Here is a 21,885-nt window from a genome sequence, read left to right as displayed (position 1 = left end):
TTGAAAAGGCAAAGGGTTGGGAAGGAGGAGGCAAGAGATCTTGTCATGGTGCCCAGTGGGTTCAGAGCTTGTGGTTGGAGTGCTGGAAAGACTGCCTTGTCTCAGTGATTAATGGTGGGGAGCGCAGAGGCAGGAGCGAGGGAGAGGCTTATGTGGCGAGATTGTGCAACTTGAATGCACAATACTGTAGAGTTTTCAATGAATCTAAAGCATGCCTTAATTTGATTACAGAATCTTTCTGATTTTTTTTCCCCCTCCATTTGGGATCTGATCCAGGAATCCCTAATCATGAAATAGAGCTGGAAAGAATTTATCTCTAATCAGCAATGAACAGCGTAAACACTGCACAAGAGCTACAGTTTTCCCAAATGCATTTATTAAGCATGTACAGTATATGACATCTCAATTAATCAAGAACCATATCAAAGACTTGCCGTATCCCGTAATGGCTTTAACAAAAATATAACATCATTTGATGTGAACATTATTCTGCTCATTTCACAGTTAAAACATTTTACACAAATGACCTGCTATGTACAGTAGATAATAAAAAGAGGCCAGATGTGACACTTAGAAAATATGACAACCACTTAGCTATTACCTGACAACAGAGGGAAATAGAAAACTCACTCATGGTATGGTTCCCACATGCATTAAACATGCAACAACAATATAAACGCAACAGCCACAAGATAACAGCAAAACAACATGTAACTGTGCATGCTGTGTATTTACAGTACGAGCAGCAAGTTTGACCTGCAGCCTTCAGTCGCTGCGCCTGAGAAACACAAATGATATCACTGTTTAATTAAAATGTTTCATGAATGGTGAACAGGCGTGTTAAGGGGCTTTTCAACCCAGGGATGCTAATAAGACATCCTCCAGTCTTTCATAAGTAAGTGAAAGTGGATGTATCATTGAGATTTTGATGAGCACAGGAGGGATGGCCATTATGGGGCCCTAGGGCCAGTTTGAAATGCCAGCATGGTGATGACTATCTGCGCCGGTGCACGAGGGCGGTGGACCATTTGCAACAGATGGAAGCAAGCAGCTCAGATGGGGTTGGTCTGCGGGGTGAACACACTGACCACTGCTGGCGTCACTGTGAGAGCCAAAGAGAGGGGATGGCACAGGAGTGTAATCCATGAAGTGCAGCTCTGAGGAGGAAGTTCTTAAAACACATGCACTTTGAAACCTCAGGTTGTCTGCACATGAGCTGAGGGAGGAGGTGCAGGGAGACCACTGGGACGAACCTGCCACCTTCCCATATTTGTGTTCCTTCTTGTACCTCATCCTGCGGTTCTGAAACCAGATCTTGACCTGGCGGTCGGTGAGCTGCAGCCCTGCGGCCATCTCCATCCTCCGAGGGCGACACAGGTAAGGGCTGAAGTGGAACTCCTTCTCCAGCTCCAGCAGCTGGCTGTTGGTGAAGGCCGTTCGCTCCCTCCTGACACCTCTGCTTGACAGACCCGCTGCCACACCACCGCTGACTGATGCAAGAGGAAGCACATAAAGAAGAGAGCGACGTTAAAAGCCACATTTTTAACAAGTCTATCCTGAAACGTATCCCCTCCACAGTAGGACTTCAAGTGCCAGTAAGGCCCTTGTTAATCCTCAGCCAATCAACCTGGGACAAAGTAGGGCCCTCAGCTCTTCCTGTGTATTCAGTCATGCCTGAGACGCTATACAAGACTGGCTGTCGACAGTGTCATGTGTTCAGGGAAAGTTACCTCCTGAAGAAACAGTCTGGGGGAAACATCTGACGCCACTACGGCTGCCTGACAGGCCACATTAATCACAGCTACACACGGAAGCAGACCTGTCAAATCCCCATCTCAGTCACTTAAAAGGTACCTTGGGACCACACTGAAAATAACCACCATTAGAGATTCCATTTGACATGTATATGAGCGATACCAGGGCCCTGTTGATAACAACATAACACACAGAGGTTAATGGATAGCTAATAAGGCCTGTGGTGACCTTAGAGGGAAGAGTGCTCTCCTTAACACCACAGGGGAGACTGCAGCTTCCTGTTGTATGCTAGCTTGTTTATAGTGTTGAGGTAGTGATGCTTCTGTGAAAAATAATAGGCATATTGTTGATTCATAATGTATAAGCAATAAAAAATGTATTTGTTGTTTGAAACATGTATTGTTGTGTTATACATGTAATATTATTTTTTCATTTGCTGTAATTGTCTTTTTTCTTTTATTGTAAAACATACTGAGACACTGTGATTTTACACTCATAAAACATCATAAACATGTTTAATGATTGTTATATGAAACAACAGATTATAAAGTGATGATATTTGCTGATATTGTGCAGCCTATCACTGAAGCTGTTGAATGTTATTTTGCCTCCAAGACCCGGAAGAACAACTATGTGCAAGACACTGTGCTGCAACTAGGGCTGGGCGATATGGAGAAAATCCGATATGACGATAGTTTCGGATAAATATCTTGATATTGTGAAAATACTTTAGGGTTGATGCTTTCATAAAATATTTACACAATGAGATTTTGGATAAATAATCATCAATAATGTGGATATAATGACTAAGTGGGCAAGGGCAAATAATATATCAGCTAGCCAAGTTCAGAAAATTACATCACTTTACTGTAATTCAGCTTTAAAACCAGGAAAATACAACACTTATGATACGATATCCAAAATCTAAGATGATATCTTGTCTCTTATCGCGATATCAATATAATATCAGCCCTAGCTGCAACATTGACACTCATTCAAGGACTAATTTAACCTAATAGAAGAGATCAGATGATTTTTCTGGATTATAAATGATGCAGGTCAGATATTTTACTACTGACTTGCAGGGGCAAAGATATTTGTTTCAACTTTCAGGGGAACACATATGAAATGGGAGGCTGGGGGTCCTCTGCCAAAAAAAATGGAGCTCAAACACTTATTTTCCTGCTTTCTGGTGAATTTATTTGCACCAATTTGTGTCTGTTCTGCATCGATTTAAGGTGCAAATGTGTTTAATTTTTGGCAAATGGATATCCTCTAAATTCTGAGGGGGACATGTCCCCCGCTTACCCCCCAAAATCTACACCTATGCTGACTATAGTGAGACTTTGGCTTGGTGTATTTGCTACCAAGTATGAGAGATCAGGGGGCTGAATGTGTGTCTTCATGCAACAAAGAGTCTAACTGCTAAGGTCAGATATCAGTTAAACATCCATACACAGATGAGGCAAATGCTCATTAAACCTGGATTCATCCGAGCACCTAATGAAGATTGTTTACATCAAGTCATAGCTTTAAGAGTAAATGATAATGTACAAAACCACAGTTACCAGATTGTTCAGAGTCAGTTGTCCGTGGATTCATCCAGGGAAAAATTACTCCTGAGCGGCAGATGGTGAGTAGACTGCAGCTCCTGCTCTTGATGTCCAGCTTGCCCTTGGCATGGCAATGAACCAGGGGCTCCAGTGGGCACTGCAACTGTTCACCTGGGCTCAACCTGCAACTGACACGAGCAGAGGAGGTCATGTTTTGCTGATTAAGTTCAGTTTCTTGGCCTCTACCTCCTCCTCCTTCATTGTATCCCGCGCTTAGTTTTGGCACTTGTCCAGAGCTCATAGCAAAACTGTTGCCATGCAGCTGCAGTGGGAGGGCAGACTGTTGGGGGTCCATGATGCACCCAGCTCATCAAACTGTCTCAAATCAAACCCAGGAATCCCCTCAACAGTAATAAAGACTAGGACTTCTGTCTGTCTAATATCCGATCACAATTAACCTGAATGTATAAAGGCATGCAGGGAAGAGCACTTGGAGTAACCATGTGGAACATTTGAATAATATTTACCAGAAGGGTGCCGTGGTCACGTGTGGTCCTCCTCCAATGGCAGAGCTCTGGAGTTGCAAAGTAATCCGCTGGCAACTTGGGGCGCCCGAAGAAGCTTCTGCGATATTTCTTCAGACAACATTTCTATGAGCAGCCTGCGTTTCTTTACCTAGGGATAAAAAAAAATATAACGGAATATGAATAGACGCCAACAACTGTGCAATGAGTGTGTGTGTGGGAGAAAGAGGGAGATGTGTATGCGGAGGAAAAGAGGGGGGGGGGGCAGACAGAGAGATTACAATGTGTGGTGAGGAGCGTCTCATTACTGGGTGCTTATTTCTTGTAATATTGTAAATCTTTTGACAGGAGGCGTTTTGTTAGAAGGATCCGCCGCTTGCAGCTGCACAACTTTTCTGTGGTAGGTTTGATCAGATGCAACGCGACGACTTCCTGCTACAGTGGGATGCGTCTATGAGCTGGAATAATATGCTGGATAATAACGCATTATCGACCTCAACTCATTATTCCGCTGAGGCGTTTTTTACAATGTAAAATACCTAAAAATAATTTGTGTTCCGTGCGTATTTTCCCCCAATTAAACATAATGATAAATAATATGTATTCCCGTATTTCCATGCTATTATCTGCTCTATATAAGGACTCTCTGCAATAACACTGCTTTCTGCTTGCAAAAAAAAATCATCCCGATTATTTTGGATAATTCAGTTTGCATCTCATTTAACTGCCCAGTATAAATCGGCGGGCTTTTCCTTTAAAATAACAGCATATGTTTATAACTGTCGGAGTGGAAGTGCAGCTTTGGCTTAATAGGATTCACGGGGAGTGGTCAAACAAAGGCTTGACAGTCATTGCCACACAAAGACAAAGGAGGCAATCATTAGAGATTTTTTTTTTTTGCCAGCGCATTTGCATTAATCAGGCATCACTGTACAGTATCAAGTGTCTGTCTGTGGCTCTGTGAGGCAACAGTCAAACACTGTGGACGTTTTGGATGGTAAACATCCCGCTCTCTGCACGGCTGCGTGGACAAAAGAGCAGGAGGGAGATGCTCAGCAGAGCCCTAATGTGCGCCTGTTTGCAGCTACAGAGCACACAGCAACTTGGGAATATTCTCATGAAGGTGCAAAGCACTTAAACAAAAATATGAATTTTGCAACTTCATTTAAAAGCACCATAATAAATATTTTTAGGGGGGGGAATTATTTGTGCTAAATGCTACATCAAGTGTGGCCTAACTGAGTTACACTTTGAGAAAAAAAACATCTCATAAAACATGATTGTTTAATTTCAGTTTCAAGTGAATAAATAACTAGAATAATGAAGCCATTACTTTGAAAAATAAAATAAAATAGTGCGCCCAAAAAGCAGCCTCCCAAAAGGAGAGGCTATAATGTTAGCATATTGTGTTTGTGTGTATCAATCTTAGTTGAAGCAGGCTTTAGATATAAGTTCCTTCTGGTGTTTCACTACAACAAAGCTGTCGAGAAAACCCTCTTTAGGTGTCTCTCAGCGGTGATGGATTATGCACTCAGGGTTGCATAGCTTGGAAGAAGAGGAGCCTTCCCCCTTTTTCCGTTTCACCCCTGCTGCCACCATCACCGAGGCTTTACCTGAACCTCCAAGTCACGTCCTTGAATTATTTATTTATTTATCAGTAAATGAAATATTTTAGTTTTGAATTTCTCTTTCAGATGAGACACAATGCAGTTGGCTTATTGGTGACATGATCAACATTTAAAAAGGCTGTTAAATAGTGCTGTTATTGATAATAATTAAAATTTAAACTGAATAAAAATGCTGCACGTTTAGCTCGGAGACCTGATTTTAATTTGGCACTGAAAACAGCCATAATCTTTCCAGCCTGTCCATTAAAATGGCAGTTAGGTGCTAAATGTCTCTTCAGTAAATGTCAGCATTGGCTTATTGTAGGCCATCAGCGCTAAATAAATAGAAATTCAAATATAATGACACCTGCTTGTACCTCATTTTACACCAAAATCCACCAATAATAACAATAGTTGGTGTAATTATTATTATAATGATTTTATTATAATTATTTATTAACACGTGAATTAGGCGGTGCACATCAGCCCTGACTGAAATGGGGGAAAGTAATTAAATTCGTTTTGTTTTCCTTACCTCACACCCTTGAACACACTCTCTGAATTGGAGATAGGATCTATGATATACTAGCTCAGCAAGACCATAATTTAGCTCCTCCGCGCCTCCACCACAATTCTCCGTGAACTCTGTTTGAACCGCCTCAGTGGCAATAAATCATTTTTCTCTCTCACACAAAAGCGCGCCGGTCGCTCTGGGTGTCAACCCTTTTACAATTCCTCCTTACCTTCTGCGCTCTCTCGCCTGCTGACACAAACAACCGAGGAAATCGTCGATAAACTTTTATTTTTCATACCAATAACTTACAGGGAAAAGTGGTATTGGAGGAATGGAGAGTAGGATCTGCAGCCGCGCACATGCGCATGAATCTGCACATTGTAATCCTTGTGTGTATATTTTTTTAATATTATTATTTCCATTTTTTTCCCTCCTCTACATTATATATTCCTTACACTCAAAAAACATAATTGTTTTCCAGAGCTCAACGAACGCACGGATCAGTTAATGTATTTGCAGGGGACAGAGCTGGGCAGATAAGAGGAGACTGAGAGAGAGAGCTGGGGAGAAGACGTTAATGGGCAGAGGATGCTGTCGGTTAAAACGGTGCATACAAATGGCGCTGTCTTGGCAGAGCAAGGGGAAGATTTATGGGCCCGGTGCCCTATATTGCTGTAAACAATGCAGAGTGAAATGAAAGGACTAGAGTTTGCAGACTGCACTTCATAAGTGAGGAAAAGACACACATTGTCAATTTCCCAAACAAGTCCTGACTTTTGCACGAGCGCGTGCATTAACACGGAGGATTAATTTGGGCCTGTTTAAAGCACAGCTCACTGTAAATCCCGGTGTGTCTCTGGAGAGTGCACACGAACATAAATCCTGCAGCTGCCACTGAATATCTGAAAGGGTTACATTTGGAAATAACTTTTTCTGGAGGGGAATGGGAGTATTTTCAGATTATCTATAGCCCTGAAATAAAAAAATAATGCTGCAGCATAAAAACAAATTTTTGTATATTTTTGTTGTGAAATCTGAGGACAGGCTATATTTATATTAACTATTAAAGCCACAATTATGTTTGTTTCTCAGCTGATAACAATTGAAAATAAATGCCTGTTTGCTGTCACAACAAAATCAACATCTTCAGAAAATATTAATATCATAATACATAAAGTAGAGTCTATAGAAAGGGTGTGAGAGCGAGCACAAAAGCCAGATACCTTGCAAAAAATGTAGACCTCAAATAATAGAGCATCTGCATTGCACTTTATATCATGGCTTTTTTCTTTTTAAATCAAAATCACCTGTGTTTTAAATTGTATACCTGAGCTGAGCCTTTTGTTTTCACATTTACACTTTGCCTCCAACATTTCCACATCTGCTGTATCTTGGGCAACAATATGTAACTCCAAAACCTAAATCCTGCAGCAGCTGTCCTCGGAGTGCTCAAACTATGCAGTAGAAATGCAACTGGTGGCCACACACATACACCAGAGGATCATTTCCAGTGAACAAATCAAATAAAAAAGCGCCATTTTCACTTAACCTATACATAATTGTGGATCTATAGTCTCCGGATCCCATATTCAGATCACTTTTGCTAATGAAAAGTGAATAACATAATCATAACTCAATCTAGTGACTGCCTGGGCCCCCAGTGACACCTTGAACTGAGGGGAAATGACTGTAATTTCTAAGGTCCTCAACGATGCAGCAAATAGGCTAATGAAAAATTTCTCAGCGAGGCGTTATGATGACATAAAGTATTACTGGCAAGTTTACCCAGGCCATCATTTCCTGTGTGTGATGTGGTGCTGGAGTCTACAGTGGGACATCAGAGTGTTGATCCAAGCTGCTTTGTCGTCCCCCTGCTTGAAATGTTTGCCAGCACTGACAGTAAATCATTTTAACATGTCTGATGGAGTTTTAAAATCTAGCTTTATGCAAATTCGCCTCACTCTCACACACACATGCAAGGAAACAAAAAAAAGAAAAGACATGGTGCATCTGCTCCCTAGAGTGAACGGATGGGAGAGAGATTTACGGATTTATGACACACCCACTGCTGGTCAATGCGAGAGAGAGAGAGAGAGAGAGAGAGAGAGAGAGAGAGAGAGAGGCTCTCTGTCCCTGGAAAATAGCAGCGTGACCCCTGTTTCAACTCGCAGCCTTTATGCAACTGCCATGGCTGCCGTTTAAACACACTACACCATCACAATACACCAACCCCGGAGCTTTCATCACACACCAGAGTGGTTGAAGAAGACACTCACCTGAGACGAGTGTAGGGAAAAAAAACGTTTACTCAGACAATAAAAGCAGGTAATAAACCACAGCACCGACACAACAGCTGATAATTTGGCTTTTGTATTTGCCTCTTGTTCAAACATTTCGATGGCTGTTTGTGTAAAGTTTTTATATCTTCCAAGAGAGAGGAGGCAGAGAGAGTGCTCGCCTGAGGTGCCCATAAATCACTGGGAGCCTGCAGCGGTGCAATGTGAGCTGAAAATCATGTGTGATTCAACAGTCTCCAGTCAGAAAAAAAAAGAAACCAGTTAGGGCTGAGGAAGTGTTGAGGAATTTAAACACTGAACTTCACACACGATGTTCCTGTGAGGTGCTGAGGTTAAGAATAACTACAGCCTCTCAGTTATTGCAGCGATCACAAGCTGAGCGCCGCTGTAAACTAAATAGCTGGAGGGGAATTAAAAATCAAAAAGAGTTTGTTTTAAACTTGGCTCTCATTCATAAAATGGTAAAAGATGAAGCTGTAAGTCACGGATATTATGTGGGTTTAAAGTGATCTCCTGACAGGTAAGACTATAACTTTGAAGTTAATAGATGTGAGGAATTATTTGCTTGCTTTCCTTAAATGTTACGATGACAAATATCTGTGTAAATATTAAGAAAAGCAGAAGTATGTGCTCATTGGCTTGAAGTTTAACACCAAAACACAAGACAAGGCTGACTGATGGCTGACAGACGACACAAGCTTTTGTTTAAATAATTATTTTAAATCACACATTGTGTTTACCCTCACAATAAATCCAACACAGCCTTACATGGCCGTGTTAATTAAACCACCGGCACCGCTAAGTCAACCAAAAGTCCAGGAAAAGAGAATGCCTCGTGTTTCTACTTTATACAAATCCTCAATTAGGAGAGCCTCAAACACACAAAGCGACACGTCGTCATTGTTGAGAGTGTAATGTGAGCTGCACCTGTAGCCTCGGACACATGAGGACCAGGCTGAATTATCACACACACAAATGAGAGACACTCAGATTAGTTGTTTGGGTTTCAGTGTCAGCTGTTTATCTTGGAAGGCATGCTGGCGAATATTTTTCCCTCAGCGCTGGATATTTGGTCCTGGCCACACAGGAGAGACCAAAGCTGCTCACTGCATACAAATAAGAATATTAGGATAAAGTCAAGGCTGCTTGCAACAAGGAAGAAAACTGCTTTCGTCACAATAATTAGAATTATTTTGGAGCATTTTATAAAAACTGAATTATTTAGCCACAAGCTACAGAAATTACTTTATGCCTCAGGAGTAAAAACAGAAGTTTTGGGGAAGAGTGGATGGTCAGTGGAAAGTTTGCAAGGTTTGTCTGCACTTGAAAGTCCCTGTCCATAAACTAATCACAATGACCAACTGTCCCAGTACTGTCACAATCACCTGGCTATAATTGGCAGCTCGCTTTTGAGCGGAAGTACTGACCTGAGGCCTGTTATTCTCTGAAGTCACACAGAAGTCACGTGACCTCACCCACTATTTTTTTTACTGCCTCCTGTTTTTGGAGACTTTGGGGAGAGTGTAATTAATCCCTGGAAAATGTGACACTTTTAAAGCCTGGTACTGAAATTAATGAAATTATAATTTTATCAGTTTAATAAGAGTGTGTAACATGGGTGTAGATTTGGGGTGGGGGATACAGGGGACATGTCCCACTTAATATTCAACATGTGTGTCCACCAGCAATACAAACTTTAAAGTAGCAGAGGACTTAGACAGAACTAAAGACATTTACGCCATGAATTGATGCAGAAAACGCACAAATTGGTGCACAAGAATTCACCAGAATGCAGGATATTTAGTGTCCGATGCTTTAAAGATACTCAACATTTTCTGAGTAACATGGGTGCATATTTTGGGGGGTGGGGGGATACAGGGGACACGTCCAACTTAATAATTAACATGTGCATTTGTCTCCCAACAAGAAAAACTTTAAAGTAGCAAAGAACTTTGACAAAACTAAAGACACTAACGCCATGAACTGATGCAGAAAGGGCACAAATATGTGCTCAAAAGATGCTCACATTTTTCTTTTTTTTTTGTGGCTACAATAAAGCAAATAAATAAAAGTATAGGTGTGGCTTTCAGGGGGGACGCAGGGGGCACGTCCCCTTAACTATTTCAAAAATGGATATTTGTCCCCGCAGGAAAGCATGAACGTAGCAGAGGTCTTTTACTTTGACCCTGGTGCAGAAAAGGCACAAATTGGTGCACAAAAAAGAATCACCAGAATGCAATATATTAAGTGTTTGGTGCTCAAAAGATACTCACTGGAGAAGCCCTGAAACCCCTGTTGCATGTGTCCCTCCCCAATGTTAAATAAAACTTACGCTGTTCAAGAAACATCATCACGCCTAGCATATAGAATTAAACAGTAAATAAAGTAGAGAAGCCAAACTGTGACATCTGCCCTTAACTTTTAATAACTATCTCTAATTCTGAAAGTTACAATTATTCAGCAAAATCCTTTTATATGTTCAATTATCATTGTAAAATGTGGGTAATTGCAGGTTTGATGCTCTAAATTTTCTAGCAGAGGAACCCCCCCTTTAATATGTGTCCACTCCAATATTGAAATTAAACCTACGCTCTTGTTGTGTAGCACAAAAATGCCAGAAATGTAATATATTTTTTCTTTTTTTCTCAGTAATACAGGCTCGTAAAAGGTTAAAACACGCAGACTCATAATCCCTGGGAGTATTATAGCCTGTTATCACTGCATTAACTCTGCTGAAAGTTACCACAAATCTTTGCCAGTACGTTGTTTTTTTTTCCAGAAGCTCCAAAAGAAAACGCGCCATGTTTGGAAGTCCCGTTGGATGCAGAGATGAGGACTTGTCCGAGAGTTCAGCACTAGTCCTGGGTCACTCTGGTTAACAAAAGGGAGCAACACACTCAGTGATACCCCGCCGCAGGCCTCTCTATAGGCACACCGCAGAAAAATCCACAAAGAAAGCCGAGGCCAAGGGGGGACCAGCGAGGGCGCACACAGAAGGTACACGTATAGAGAGTGAGTCAGGTCACAGGGTTGGAGGGGTCGGCCATCCAGACTGAAATGAGCCTAATGGGACAGAAAATGTGTCCTCGAGGTGAACTCGGCCTTCCTCCCACTTCGCCCCCCAAACTTCAATAAAGTACCTTTTCAGCCTCGCGACATGGAGGCGACAGGGCCTAGAAAGGGATTGGAGGGATGCTGCGACTGTGGCGAGCACATTAATTTCTCTAATCTGTCCAGCAACATAAAGGCTTCTGGATTCATTTTTCAGCGCCGTCTCACCAACCATTCTACTGAAAAGCCACGTCCAGAAAAAAAGCAGATGTTAACCGCTCGGGTCCAGTTAAAGAGTTAAAGTGCTTTATTTTAACGTCCATTTAAACCCTCACGTCTGGGCATGAGTGGTAAAGGATGCGGGCTGGTACATAATAATATTTGGTAGGATCAAAACTGGCTGTTGTCAGAGCTGTTTTCCAAAACATAACACAAAGCTCTGTAGTGCAAGATTGATGATGGAGAATACCTCTTCCCTTTGTGCTCCTTTGCCCCCCACTACGCCAGGCATTTTATAAGGCCTATTCATGTCACAATTCAATAATCTATCAAATTCTTGCGCTTCTTTGGGTTTGAGTCATGTTTGAGCTGAAGTCCTCCTGCACAGATCTGTTAAAGATGCATCTCTGCAGAATAAAAACTCAGTTAAGTGGGGAAGTTTGGGAGATATTTAGTCAAGTTGTTGTATGAGTCCAGCAGATCTTCAGTCGTAAACAGTCCTGCAGTGTGTTGGTCCTCCTGTGGACTGTGACGTCGCACTGAGACGCGCCGCTTTTTTTTTTTTTTCTAAATTGTAGTTTTTTTTTTGAATTCTCGCGAGCTGCTGCACACTCTGGAGGCAAAGTGCTCATGGGAGTGACAGCAGGTAAATATGGCAAAGTGTTTCTAGAAGCAAAGAGTAAACACACAGCATTCAGGACGCTGCTACAGAGCCTGATAACAAAGGTCAGCTGGTTTACTCCATCACCACCCCAACACCACATGACGCATTGCATTCAATCTATCTGCAACTCACAGCTTTATTTTATTTTTATTTTATTTTATTTGTTTTTACATTTGAAAACTGCCGCATGGCGCATGTGTACTATAGAAAAAGCAGAGCAACTATAGGCTACGTAGGTTACAAAATGAATAAGAATATTTTCCACAACAGTGTATAATCTCTAACACATTGCAAATGTCCTTTAAACGCATGCAGCTTTGTGTTCAAGTCAGGACGGAGGGAGCACTGGCTGAGGCAGTGCAGATGGAGTGGAGGGCCTCAGTGGCTTCTCTTTAGCGTTAATTGAATGCCCTTCAGACTGATGAGGTTGCACATAATGCACAGCGCAAACTATTTTCAGATTTTAGAAATAACTTCAGTCCATTATAAATGAGGCTTTAACACACACACACACACACACACACACACACACACACAGTCTGTACACATTGCTAATAGACGCAGGACTTACAAACACAGTCTGAAAACACAGTGATTCTTGTTCCCCTCGTGAAATGTTCAAGTATTCACACATCTGTACACTTTATAAGGTGATCCCGTCAAAAAAACAGAAGAGCCAAAAACAATAGCAGACCTCATCTTGCCTAAAATGAAGTTCGACCAAACGTGTATAAAACTAGTAGACACTCACTGTTTTATTGACCAATATGATTAGCACAAGTACACTACACTCCGTTTATTGCATTTCACAATAATCTGCTTTTTAACGGTCTAAACACAACATCAACACCACAAAACTAAATTGTAAATCAAAAAGAAATTCCTGTTTCTGAAATACACGAGGTAATTCACACATTGTTATTATCCAAAACATACAAGTTCAAGATCAATGGTGTGTTCCAGCTTCTTTTTTTTTTTCTTTATACCAAAAATAACTATTATTATATTGATTTCCTTCCAGTGTTGTTTGAAATAAATAGATTGTGCATTTCACCTTGGGCAGCAGGGCAAAAAGAATGGCCCACAATAACATTTTGATAAAATGTATATTTTTTCTACTTTTTTTCCTTCATTCAAAACATTTTTTTTTAATAAAAAACATCATTTTTTAATTGAGCTTCAAATAAATTAAACCCTGTGTGTCACGTAAAAATAATTCATCGGTATTCGCAGTAATCCATGCTATATAACATGCATTTTATATAACTTTGGACTTAAAGGAAACCGCACAAGATAGCTACGAAAACAAAATATATAATTGTTCTATAAATAACCAGTTCTTTTCTACCCCCGATGGTGGCTCGTGGTTTTATAACCTGGTAATATCCTCGCCATGCTGTGCTCCGGTGAGTTCGTCGGGGGCCCCAGTGTTAGTGGCCGAGGCAGCGGCAACAGCGCCGGCTGCTGAGCTTGTGTTGGACCCGGAGGAGGAAGAGGATCTCACTTTGGTGTTCGGGAGCCTGTGATCCTTTTTCCATTTCATCCTGCGGTTTTGAAACCAGATTTTAATCTGTCGCTCGGAGAGAACCAGGGTGTGGGCGATCTCGATGCGCCTCCGCCGAGTTAAATATCGGTTATAGTGGAATTCCTTCTCCAATTCTAAGACTTGCTGCCGGGTGTATGCTGTCCTAGACCGCTTGGGCTCCGTCCCATTGTAACCCGAGTTCACTGGAAAGAGGAGAAGTGGAGAGAGAAAGGGAGACAGAGAAGGGAGGAAAGGAGGGGTAAACAAGAATGGCCTCAACTGAGATATGGCTGGAAAGATTTATTGGATATGAATGTTTAGCTGTTTGAGAAATTTAAATGGGAAGTTAAGAACTTCTCAGGGTAATGAGAGGACACTCATATCCAACTATGAGCTAAATTATTAATGCAAGATTACAAAGCTCAATTTTTTTCTTATTCATTTCTCCCCCTCTCTCTATCGCGCAATACATAACAGCAGAAGCCACATGGTGATACGGCTGCCCTGAGTATACCTCGGCTATAAAATTTATGGTGGGTGTAATTACCAATGCCGAGTCGTAAATCCGCCTCAATTGTGCCATTTCAAAGGCTTCCCTGCTATCGGAGCAGGGGCTGGCAACGAGATGGGAGTCAGAGGGACTGATAAAGGGAGGGAAAGGGAGAGAGGAGCATGAGGAGTGCAGGGAACATAAACACACAAGTTGCCTACCAGTGCTGACGTGAATTTTCTTCATCCATGGGTACACCACGGGCTGCTTGGAGGAGGCTGTGCTGTTTGGATGCTCCGGGGTAGCTTGGTTGCAGGCGGAGGTTGCGGCCGGTGGGGTGGCGGGGGACATGGACAACTGTGGGGTTTCACATGATGCAGGCTGCCCTTTCCCTGTCAGCAGGTGCGCAGAATGGGGTACTCCATGTCCCCTTGGCGTGTCAGGTTCAGGGATGCTTGCACAGTTATACTGGCGCTCTTGGTAGCTCGCCCGCGGAGGATATAACTCCTGATGGTGATGCTGGAAGCCAGTGTCCCTTGCGCGGCTGTAATATTCTGGACTATGCTCAGGGATGTAGTTATTTTGCGAATATTCCTCGCATGGAGGAAATTTCGGATCAATGTAGTTAGACTCCATCAAATACGAGCTCATGATCATTAATTTCTGGAGTGGAAAATAATTTTTCTAGCTTTGTCGTTTTTCTGCTCCATAAAGCCCTCCTACTTGCGAGCAGCCCTGTAAAGTTACTTTTACCACGTGACCCAATGGCCCAATAGCAGAGTAAGAGGTAGTTCCCGGATAAGGAACCAGAGGTATTTAGCATACCTACAGTCGCCATTGTGGGCACAAATCTCTCTCTCTCCCACTATCTCTCTCCCTCTCTCACTCTTTCACCCCCCCTCCCTCTCTCTCTCTCTGGTTGTGTTACCAAGGCAATTGATCTTGGGGACAAAACTAGTAGCTAGTTGCTGACCAAGGAAAAAATAAAACAGGCAAAATCCACTGGTCTCAATTATTCAAAGGGACAATAGGTGATTCGCCAAGGATAAGGTACAACAATAGCAAACCAATCATTTTGTTAGCCTGCACGCCTTTATATAAAGGTTATCTGCTAATTAATGAAGGCACAGTCTTCACCAACTGCACTTCAGCTGTGAAACAGATTACGCTCCATTAATACACTTAAGAATTAGAGCTGCATCAGTTTTGTGGAGATGATATTCGCTGAAAGCACTAATATCTAATAGGTTTGTTGTGACTCTATAAATGTCAGAGAGGACTGGAGTCTGCGTGGAGGTGTGGTTGATTTTTTTTAAGTAGGCCTGATAATTTATAATGTGTGAGAAAGGTGGACAGGAGGAGTCAGGCTGCTTAAACAAAAGCCTTCATTCAATCATGAGAAATTTGTCTGTTTTCAGATGATGTACTTTTTCTCCCGGGCTATTCATTAAAAAGGCTCAGGCTCAGAGTTTTAATTGAAAAGTCATATAAGGATAACATTAAAAATGGTCCTGATTGGAGCTGTCAGGCATAGAAGCTGCTTTGTATGTCACAGCTGGCAGGTGCAGGTTACTCTGTAATAAAACAAGTAAAATGATAAGAATAAAGAAAAGCATAGGTGTAGATTTCAGGGGGGATGCAGGGGGCACGACCCCTTAAATAGTTTTTTAAAAATGTGCATTTGTCACCCCCTAAAAACATGAAAGTAGCAGAGGTCTTTTATTTTGACTAAATCAAAGATATTTACATAAACTGATGCAGAAAAGGCACACATTTTTGCAAGACATTAAGTGTTAAGTGCTCAAAAGATGCTCAGAATTGTCTGTGTAACATGGGCTTAGATTTTGGGGGGGATTCAGGGGACACCTCCCCCCTTAATACAACAAAAACTTTAAAGTAGCAGAGGTCTTTGACAAAACTTAAAACATTTACACCATTAATTGATGCAACAAAAAGGTACAAATTGGTGCACAAAAATTCACCAGAATACAGGATATTATGTGTCTGGTGCTCAAAAGATGCTCAAAATTTTCTGGTGGAGGACTACTGAAACTTCCTGTTGCATTTGTGTCCCTCCCCACTGTTGAAACAAAACCTGCGCTGCTCAAGAAAAGTCATGGCAGCTCTGTGTAAAACAGTAAATAAAGTAGAAAAGCCAAACTGTAACACCTGCCTTTAACTTTTAATAACAATGTCTAACTCTGAAAGTTACAATTATTCAGCAAAAGCCTTTGATATGTTCAAATGTCACTGTGTACTAGAGTAGAGAGATGTCATCGACCACAGACCACCTGTGAAACACGACAATAATGTCATCACAGACCACACAACACAGCTCAATCCTATCTGTGAAACCACACACCAGCCTGCACCACTGTGCACACAGCAGCGTCATCGTGATGTCACAGACCAGTCAGCAGGGGAGCACAACCACAGTGGAGCTACAGAGCACCAGTATCATTATGCTATCACAGGCCAGAGGGTCTCAGAACATTATGACCTGCTGGCTTTAACTGCACGGGAGTCACATTGTGTCACAGAGATGTTAAATCTGGTGGTTGCAGACCGGAGAGTAAGAGCACTTTGGAGTGGCTGTGCTCCCTCACATCAAACTAAAGAGCCCTCCCACATGGAGAGCAGCCCTGCAACACCAAATACAACTGGAATCACAGCAGTGGTCAAATTCTTTAATACTGCTAAAGCTTTGTCTGACAGAAATACTGCTCCTGGCTTTATTCTTCCTTCTCCTTGTGGCTTATTGTTTTAACAACATTAAAAAAAAGTCCTCTTTTTCTTGTAAGGCTGTTGTGACCTTTGTTAGGGCCTCAGATAAAAATGTGGACGAGCTACAACCCATGTTTTATGACAAAAAAATGCTGAGAGGAAGAATTTAAAGAATGTCGTTGTACCTATACAAAAATAAATGCAACTGATGTGTAAACAAAGACATGCACAACACCCTGTACACTGTTTGCTCTTAACTCGTCCAAATATAAATCCAGAGTTAAAATAGTAATAAAATGACAGTATTATTTCAGTCATGCTGCCTCCAAATGTTACAAGCTATTCCTGGCTGCAGCGCTGACCATCAGCCACATTACTGGAGGTCTGCTGCTATATTGTAAACTGATCCCGGCTGGCTGTGTAAACTTGTCATGTGCTGTATGCTTCCCATTCTTATCTCAGAGTCAGCTGTGGACAAAGAGGGAGAGAGGTTAACTCCCTAATAGCTCAGCAACCTCTAGATATTTTTTCACCTCTTCTTCCCTTATTATTTGGATAGTTGTGGAGTCATCAACAGCCAAAATTACTAGTAGGAAAAATACTATAATAATAATAATGATGATAATAATAATAATACAAGCCATAAGCTCACTTGAAGACACATTAAGCCTGAGCAGAAGAAGCAGAGTCAATCTATGGAGGTCAAAAGCTCCAGATTGCAAGTGAACGCATGTGTCTATTTTCACAGCAATAATTACATAATATGGTTAAAAAGGAGACGTGAAATGGCATCTCTGGCTGTCCTGTTTGCACAGAATGCGCACGACATTTCTATTACCGCTCGCGAGGATGTTAGAGGCGTTTTATAGAGCAATAAAAGCCGTAAATCAGTCACTTTTAAACGACCCCTGGTTCCTAACGTGTTTTACAGGGTCTGACACAGTAGTAGCCGCACACTGCACACATGGGTTTGCTCTCTGTGGCCTACCTACACAATCTACGGCTGTCTGGACTATGAATACACTTTGTGACAATGTTATTGCATTGCTAGTGCCTGGATGTAGGCTGTGTGTGTATATCATTGATGCTTGTATATGCAATAGCAGGAAGACGAGGAGGAGGGGGTGAAAAGGGAGCCAGAGAGACGTGAAGAGGAGCAGAGGCAGAAGCATCCTTTGGGGCTGGCGTGGTATTTCAGTTGCCCATGTATTCCTGTAGAGACGTATTTGCGATTGTTTGTACTCCACACAAATTCGGTTCTACAGGGTACATATAGACAACTAATGTGTTTTAGGTTAGACACTTGGAAAGGTGATGTCTCAGGCAAAGCCTCTATGCAAGCAGGTCATCGTGTCTGAAGAGTATAGTGTCATAGCAAATACTCAGAGTAGAAATGCTGCACAATTTATCACAAAAAACGTGTGCTCTGCTCTTGAAGAAAAAAAACGACTTTAACATATTTTCTACAAAAAAACAAAACATATGCATGCACACACAAGCGCGTCGTGCGCAAAGGACAAGAGGGTCTCTTTTCTTAGCATTCAACCTCTGCCTTTGAGGTAGCTGCTATATGAATATTCAGTCACAAACACGGCGGATACAAAGGGACGGCGTGACAGCACAGATGAAAAATAAGTTTCTATTGTTCCCAACCATTTCTTCTGCTCGCTATTACCATACTGACCGCTCGGTAACCTTTCTTCCTGCCACTCTGGAAGCTAATGAGAAAAGCCTCGGATGAAAAATGCAATATCAGACATGTGACCCGTTTCGGGGGGTTATTAAAAACAGCAAACATGCTCAGATTGTGAATCAATGGAATTGATTACAGTGGAAATGCACAGGGGGGTTCAAAGCACTGTCAAAAAACATCTCAATCTACATATTTCTCCGCGTGTATCAATTTCATAGATTTATTTTTTTTTTTATTGGAGAACAAAGCATCCCTTGGAAGTAACACACAACAAAAAATCTAACTCATGTTCATTTGGCTTATGCTCGCCTAAATCCACGCTGTTTGTTGTGCGCCCAGCCAGTGTGAAGGAGCTGCACGCACACTACATACTCCCTCTCGCCCCATGCGCTCTGGCGGACGCATTTTAATATTAGTTAGACAGCCTGACCCGCGTTTCACCCCTCGCGTTTGACTGGTTCCAATAGTTCACTGCCAAGGATTATTGATGGAGAGACAGCAATGAATTCTTTCTCCCCACAAATGGCTTTCAGATCGTGCACCTAGTTCAATAACTAGTTATAATGTAGAAGTACAAAAAATGAGGCCCTCAGGCGGACTAATTTGATGTTTCATTTGTTCATTTGAGAAATTGTTAAGCTTTCTCCTCTTGCTCCCCCCCTCTACTGCAAAATAACACTCGTACAAGCGTGTTCACACATGTACGTATGTAAACAAAATAAATCTGCGCGAAACTATGTGGAGGTTGTGTCCATGCATGGCGTGTTTTTAATTTGGTGGCCGGCAGCACCTGACCTGGATGCAGACAGTGGTGCAGCAATATTCCGCTCCCTCCTGAAAACGGTTACGATGCGCTTTTAATCAAACCCTTAACCTAATAGCCTTTGCACGTTTACTCTCCCCAGGTGTAATAACGTTAATCCGGATCGTCCAGTTAAAATAAAAAGTTTTTAATGAAGTGCAGATAGACTGGAGACTAGTTGGATATGAATACCCTCTAACAGCAGCAGCCAGGGGAGCAGAGGTGGTGTTAGATACTGGATGCCCCACAGAAACCATTGGTTGGTTTTGCAGTTCATTATGGCAGTGTTGTGCTTCATTAGACTCACACTGCAGCGTTAAATCCAGCTCACCTGTGCAACAAGAGCTCAACTTTTCTGGCTATTAACTAGGCCCAAGTAGTTTGCAGGAGGACAGTAATTCGAGCTTAAGTGGTAGTTTTCTGTTTAAGCACCCTGATGCTGGAGATTGAAAAAAAATAGAAACGTTAGCAGGCTGCAGAGTTGAGCAGTTAAACCGCAGTCCTGCAATGAGCACAGGTTCGTTAAGAGTGCAAGCATCAGTACTGTGGTGTCAATGGAGCCAGCTGTTTGCCTACAGCTAAATAACAAGCTCCACGAAGTGTCACATCTCTTGACTAAAGCCAGGTGGAAAGGCGTGGGGCGATGGATAACACTTACTGATAACTCCACGGTCCCACTCATTTTGACCCGATGAACTGTCTGGAAAAAAGAAAGAAAACGAAAATTAGATCAAGAAGAGTTTCCTTTAAATAAAAACAAATTTGCATCCAAGCTGGAAAATTAAAATTCCTAACAATGAAGCCCAAATTGTACTCTTTGTTGAATTAATATTTACGCGTAAAAACAGATATATTATTTCAATAAAATATCCACTGACTATCCCTTAAATTAATTGTGCAAGTATTTGTAAAGTCAAACAAATCAGGCGTGCAACTCTAAAATGAATGAGTGCATTGTGTGCACCATATTTCGTTTTTGCTCCATTTAAAATTGCCAACCCACCGTACAAATAATACTCATAAATAAAAAATGAATCAAATGAAATTATGAGCAACAAATGATAGAAAATAATCGAAAAGCCACGCGAATTTATTTCAGCCAAAACATTTTTTTCTCCCCTTACAGGTTTCCTACAGTTAATCTCTCAGCGTTCAAACACAGAAACGAAGCGTTTTGATATGTTGCGTTATTATTTCATCTTAATGATCCTTCAGTTTGTCCCACTGCGTCTGATCTCCTCTGTTATCTAGCCCTAATTGAAGGGAGGCATGCCCTAGAAAAAGCTTTGACATGTGTGGGCTCCTGCAGAACTGGGACCGAGGACAGAAAAATTTAGGACGGGTCATTTTCAGACAGTAAAAGTAAATTTACAAGCATTTTGGTATTTCCTTGGGCAAATGTGCTATGAATAGAAATCCCTGGACTTCAGCGCGCCTGAATTATGGCGAACAGTCAATAAAAAAAATCACGACTTTGTCTTCACATTGTAAATAAATTCTGGCTGTACTCGAGAACGATGTAATGGGACTTTATGGTTCTTATTTGGGCTGCAGACAAAGGGAAGTCTGTGCTCACCCGGAAATGACCTCCGTGGATTGAATGATGACAGTGTCAGCTCCACAGGTCAGAGAAAGGGATACAACAGCACAGGACATGGCAGTGAAAACGGATGTTTGGACTGTTTCACTTTTACTGGAGTGATATCAGATCGTTCGGAGCTGGAGTTGCTGATTTTTAACAACAGGCTTGTTTCAAACTTTCTCTCAGGATGCAATCACTGCAAAATTAGAGGAATAAAATAATTTCGATCATAAAAAAAGTCCTGCAACCTGTGTGAAGATGCCACAGCACACATCGAATTTGTTTCTAATTTATTGGGGTGGAGAAAATATTTTATGTATTGTTTTTGAAGTGAAATAACTAATTTTTTATTTTAGTTTGGGAGGCTATGGGGATAATTTAACACCTCTGATAACAGCAAATATGACATTACAACTGCTCCAAAAATAGGGAGAAATAGACTAAAATCATGGCATGAAAAGAGAACTGATCGATGCCCTTACGTGGACACGTTGCCCCCACAGTGTGTCACCCACCCAGGAGCGTGTTACACAGTGCCCCCTATTGGAAGTGTATAATTGACCACCCTGCATACCTGAAAACAAACCCTGCACACACTGAGAAAGTGATCCTGATTCTTTAAAGTTAAAAACACCACAGCAAAGACTGTGTCGTCATCGTGTCATATACATGAAGGTGCACAGATTTTATAACATGTGAACCTGAAGCGTGGGAACTCCTAATTTAGATGAGAGTTAAATCATGTTTATCTATCAGAACTGAATTCCTGCATCAGCCTGTGATGCTGCATCATGCACACCCCTGTTGCATCTTGCTCTGTCAGCTGAGCTGCACTCAAGCCACACAAGCCTTGATATCAAAATGAGCCATTTGCACTTCCGCACA

At 41.7% G+C, this 21,885-nt stretch overlaps 3 protein-coding genes across 4 annotated transcripts in view; all 3 read right to left on the bottom strand.

Moving 5' to 3' along the window:
- Positions 1-354: 354 nt before the first annotated feature.
- LOC125892452 (homeobox protein Hox-A3-like) lies at positions 355-3,812 on the bottom strand. The gene is made up of 2 exons (XM_049582475.1): positions 3,324-3,812; positions 355-1,490 (listed from the first exon to the last, which is right to left on the bottom strand). Exons 1-2 carry the CDS (start codon positions 3,661-3,663, stop codon positions 961-963), a joined length of 870 nt encoding a protein of 289 aa, XP_049438432.1. The 5' UTR covers positions 3,664-3,812; the 3' UTR covers positions 355-960.
- Positions 3,813-3,842: 30 nt separating this feature from the next.
- The window catches only part of LOC125892450 (homeobox protein Hox-C10a-like), a 59,063-nt gene continuing 41,020 nt past the window's right edge, over positions 3,843-21,885 (bottom strand). The window contains exons 3-4 of one of the 2 annotated variants that reach the window (XM_049582473.1): positions 20,077-20,118; positions 3,843-3,983 (exon numbers count right to left, since the gene is read on the bottom strand). The gene's annotated coding sequence lies outside the window, so the exon portion shown is untranslated. The remainder of the gene's footprint in view (positions 3,984-20,076; positions 20,119-21,885) is intronic. The other variant, XM_049582474.1, reaches the window with a different exon arrangement.
- hoxc4a (homeobox C4a) lies at positions 12,410-14,869 on the bottom strand. The gene is made up of 2 exons (XM_049582476.1): positions 14,421-14,869; positions 12,410-13,912 (listed from the first exon to the last, which is right to left on the bottom strand). The coding sequence occupies exons 1-2, from the start codon at positions 14,854-14,856 to the stop codon at positions 13,554-13,556; spliced, it is 795 nt and encodes a 264-aa protein (XP_049438433.1). The 5' UTR covers positions 14,857-14,869; the 3' UTR covers positions 12,410-13,553.

This window comes from Epinephelus fuscoguttatus, linkage group LG7 (assembly GCF_011397635.1).
Source record: "Epinephelus fuscoguttatus linkage group LG7, E.fuscoguttatus.final_Chr_v1".
Classification (NCBI taxonomy): Eukaryota; Metazoa; Chordata; class Actinopteri; order Perciformes; family Serranidae; genus Epinephelus; species Epinephelus fuscoguttatus.
This window is presented reverse-complemented; position numbering and strand designations above follow the sequence as displayed.

What these genes read in the sequence shown, in the direction of transcription:
- LOC125892452 (XM_049582475.1), bottom strand. Translation starts at nt 3,663, where the DNA reads ATGGACCCCCAACAGTCTGCCCTCCCACTGCAGCTGCATGGCAACAGT. An exon ending in AACTGACTCTGAACAATCTG is followed by an intron (nt 1,491 to 3,323) that starts GTAACTGTGGTT and finishes CTCTTGCATCAG; the next exon opens with TCAGCGGTGGTGTGGCAGCG.
- hoxc4a (XM_049582476.1), bottom strand. Translation starts at nt 14,856, where the DNA reads ATGATCATGAGCTCGTATTTGATGGAGTCTAACTACATTGATCCGAAA. An exon ending in GAAAATTCACGTCAGCACTG is followed by an intron (nt 13,913 to 14,420) that starts GTAGGCAACTTG and finishes TCCTCTTTCCAG; the next exon opens with TGAACTCGGGTTACAATGGG.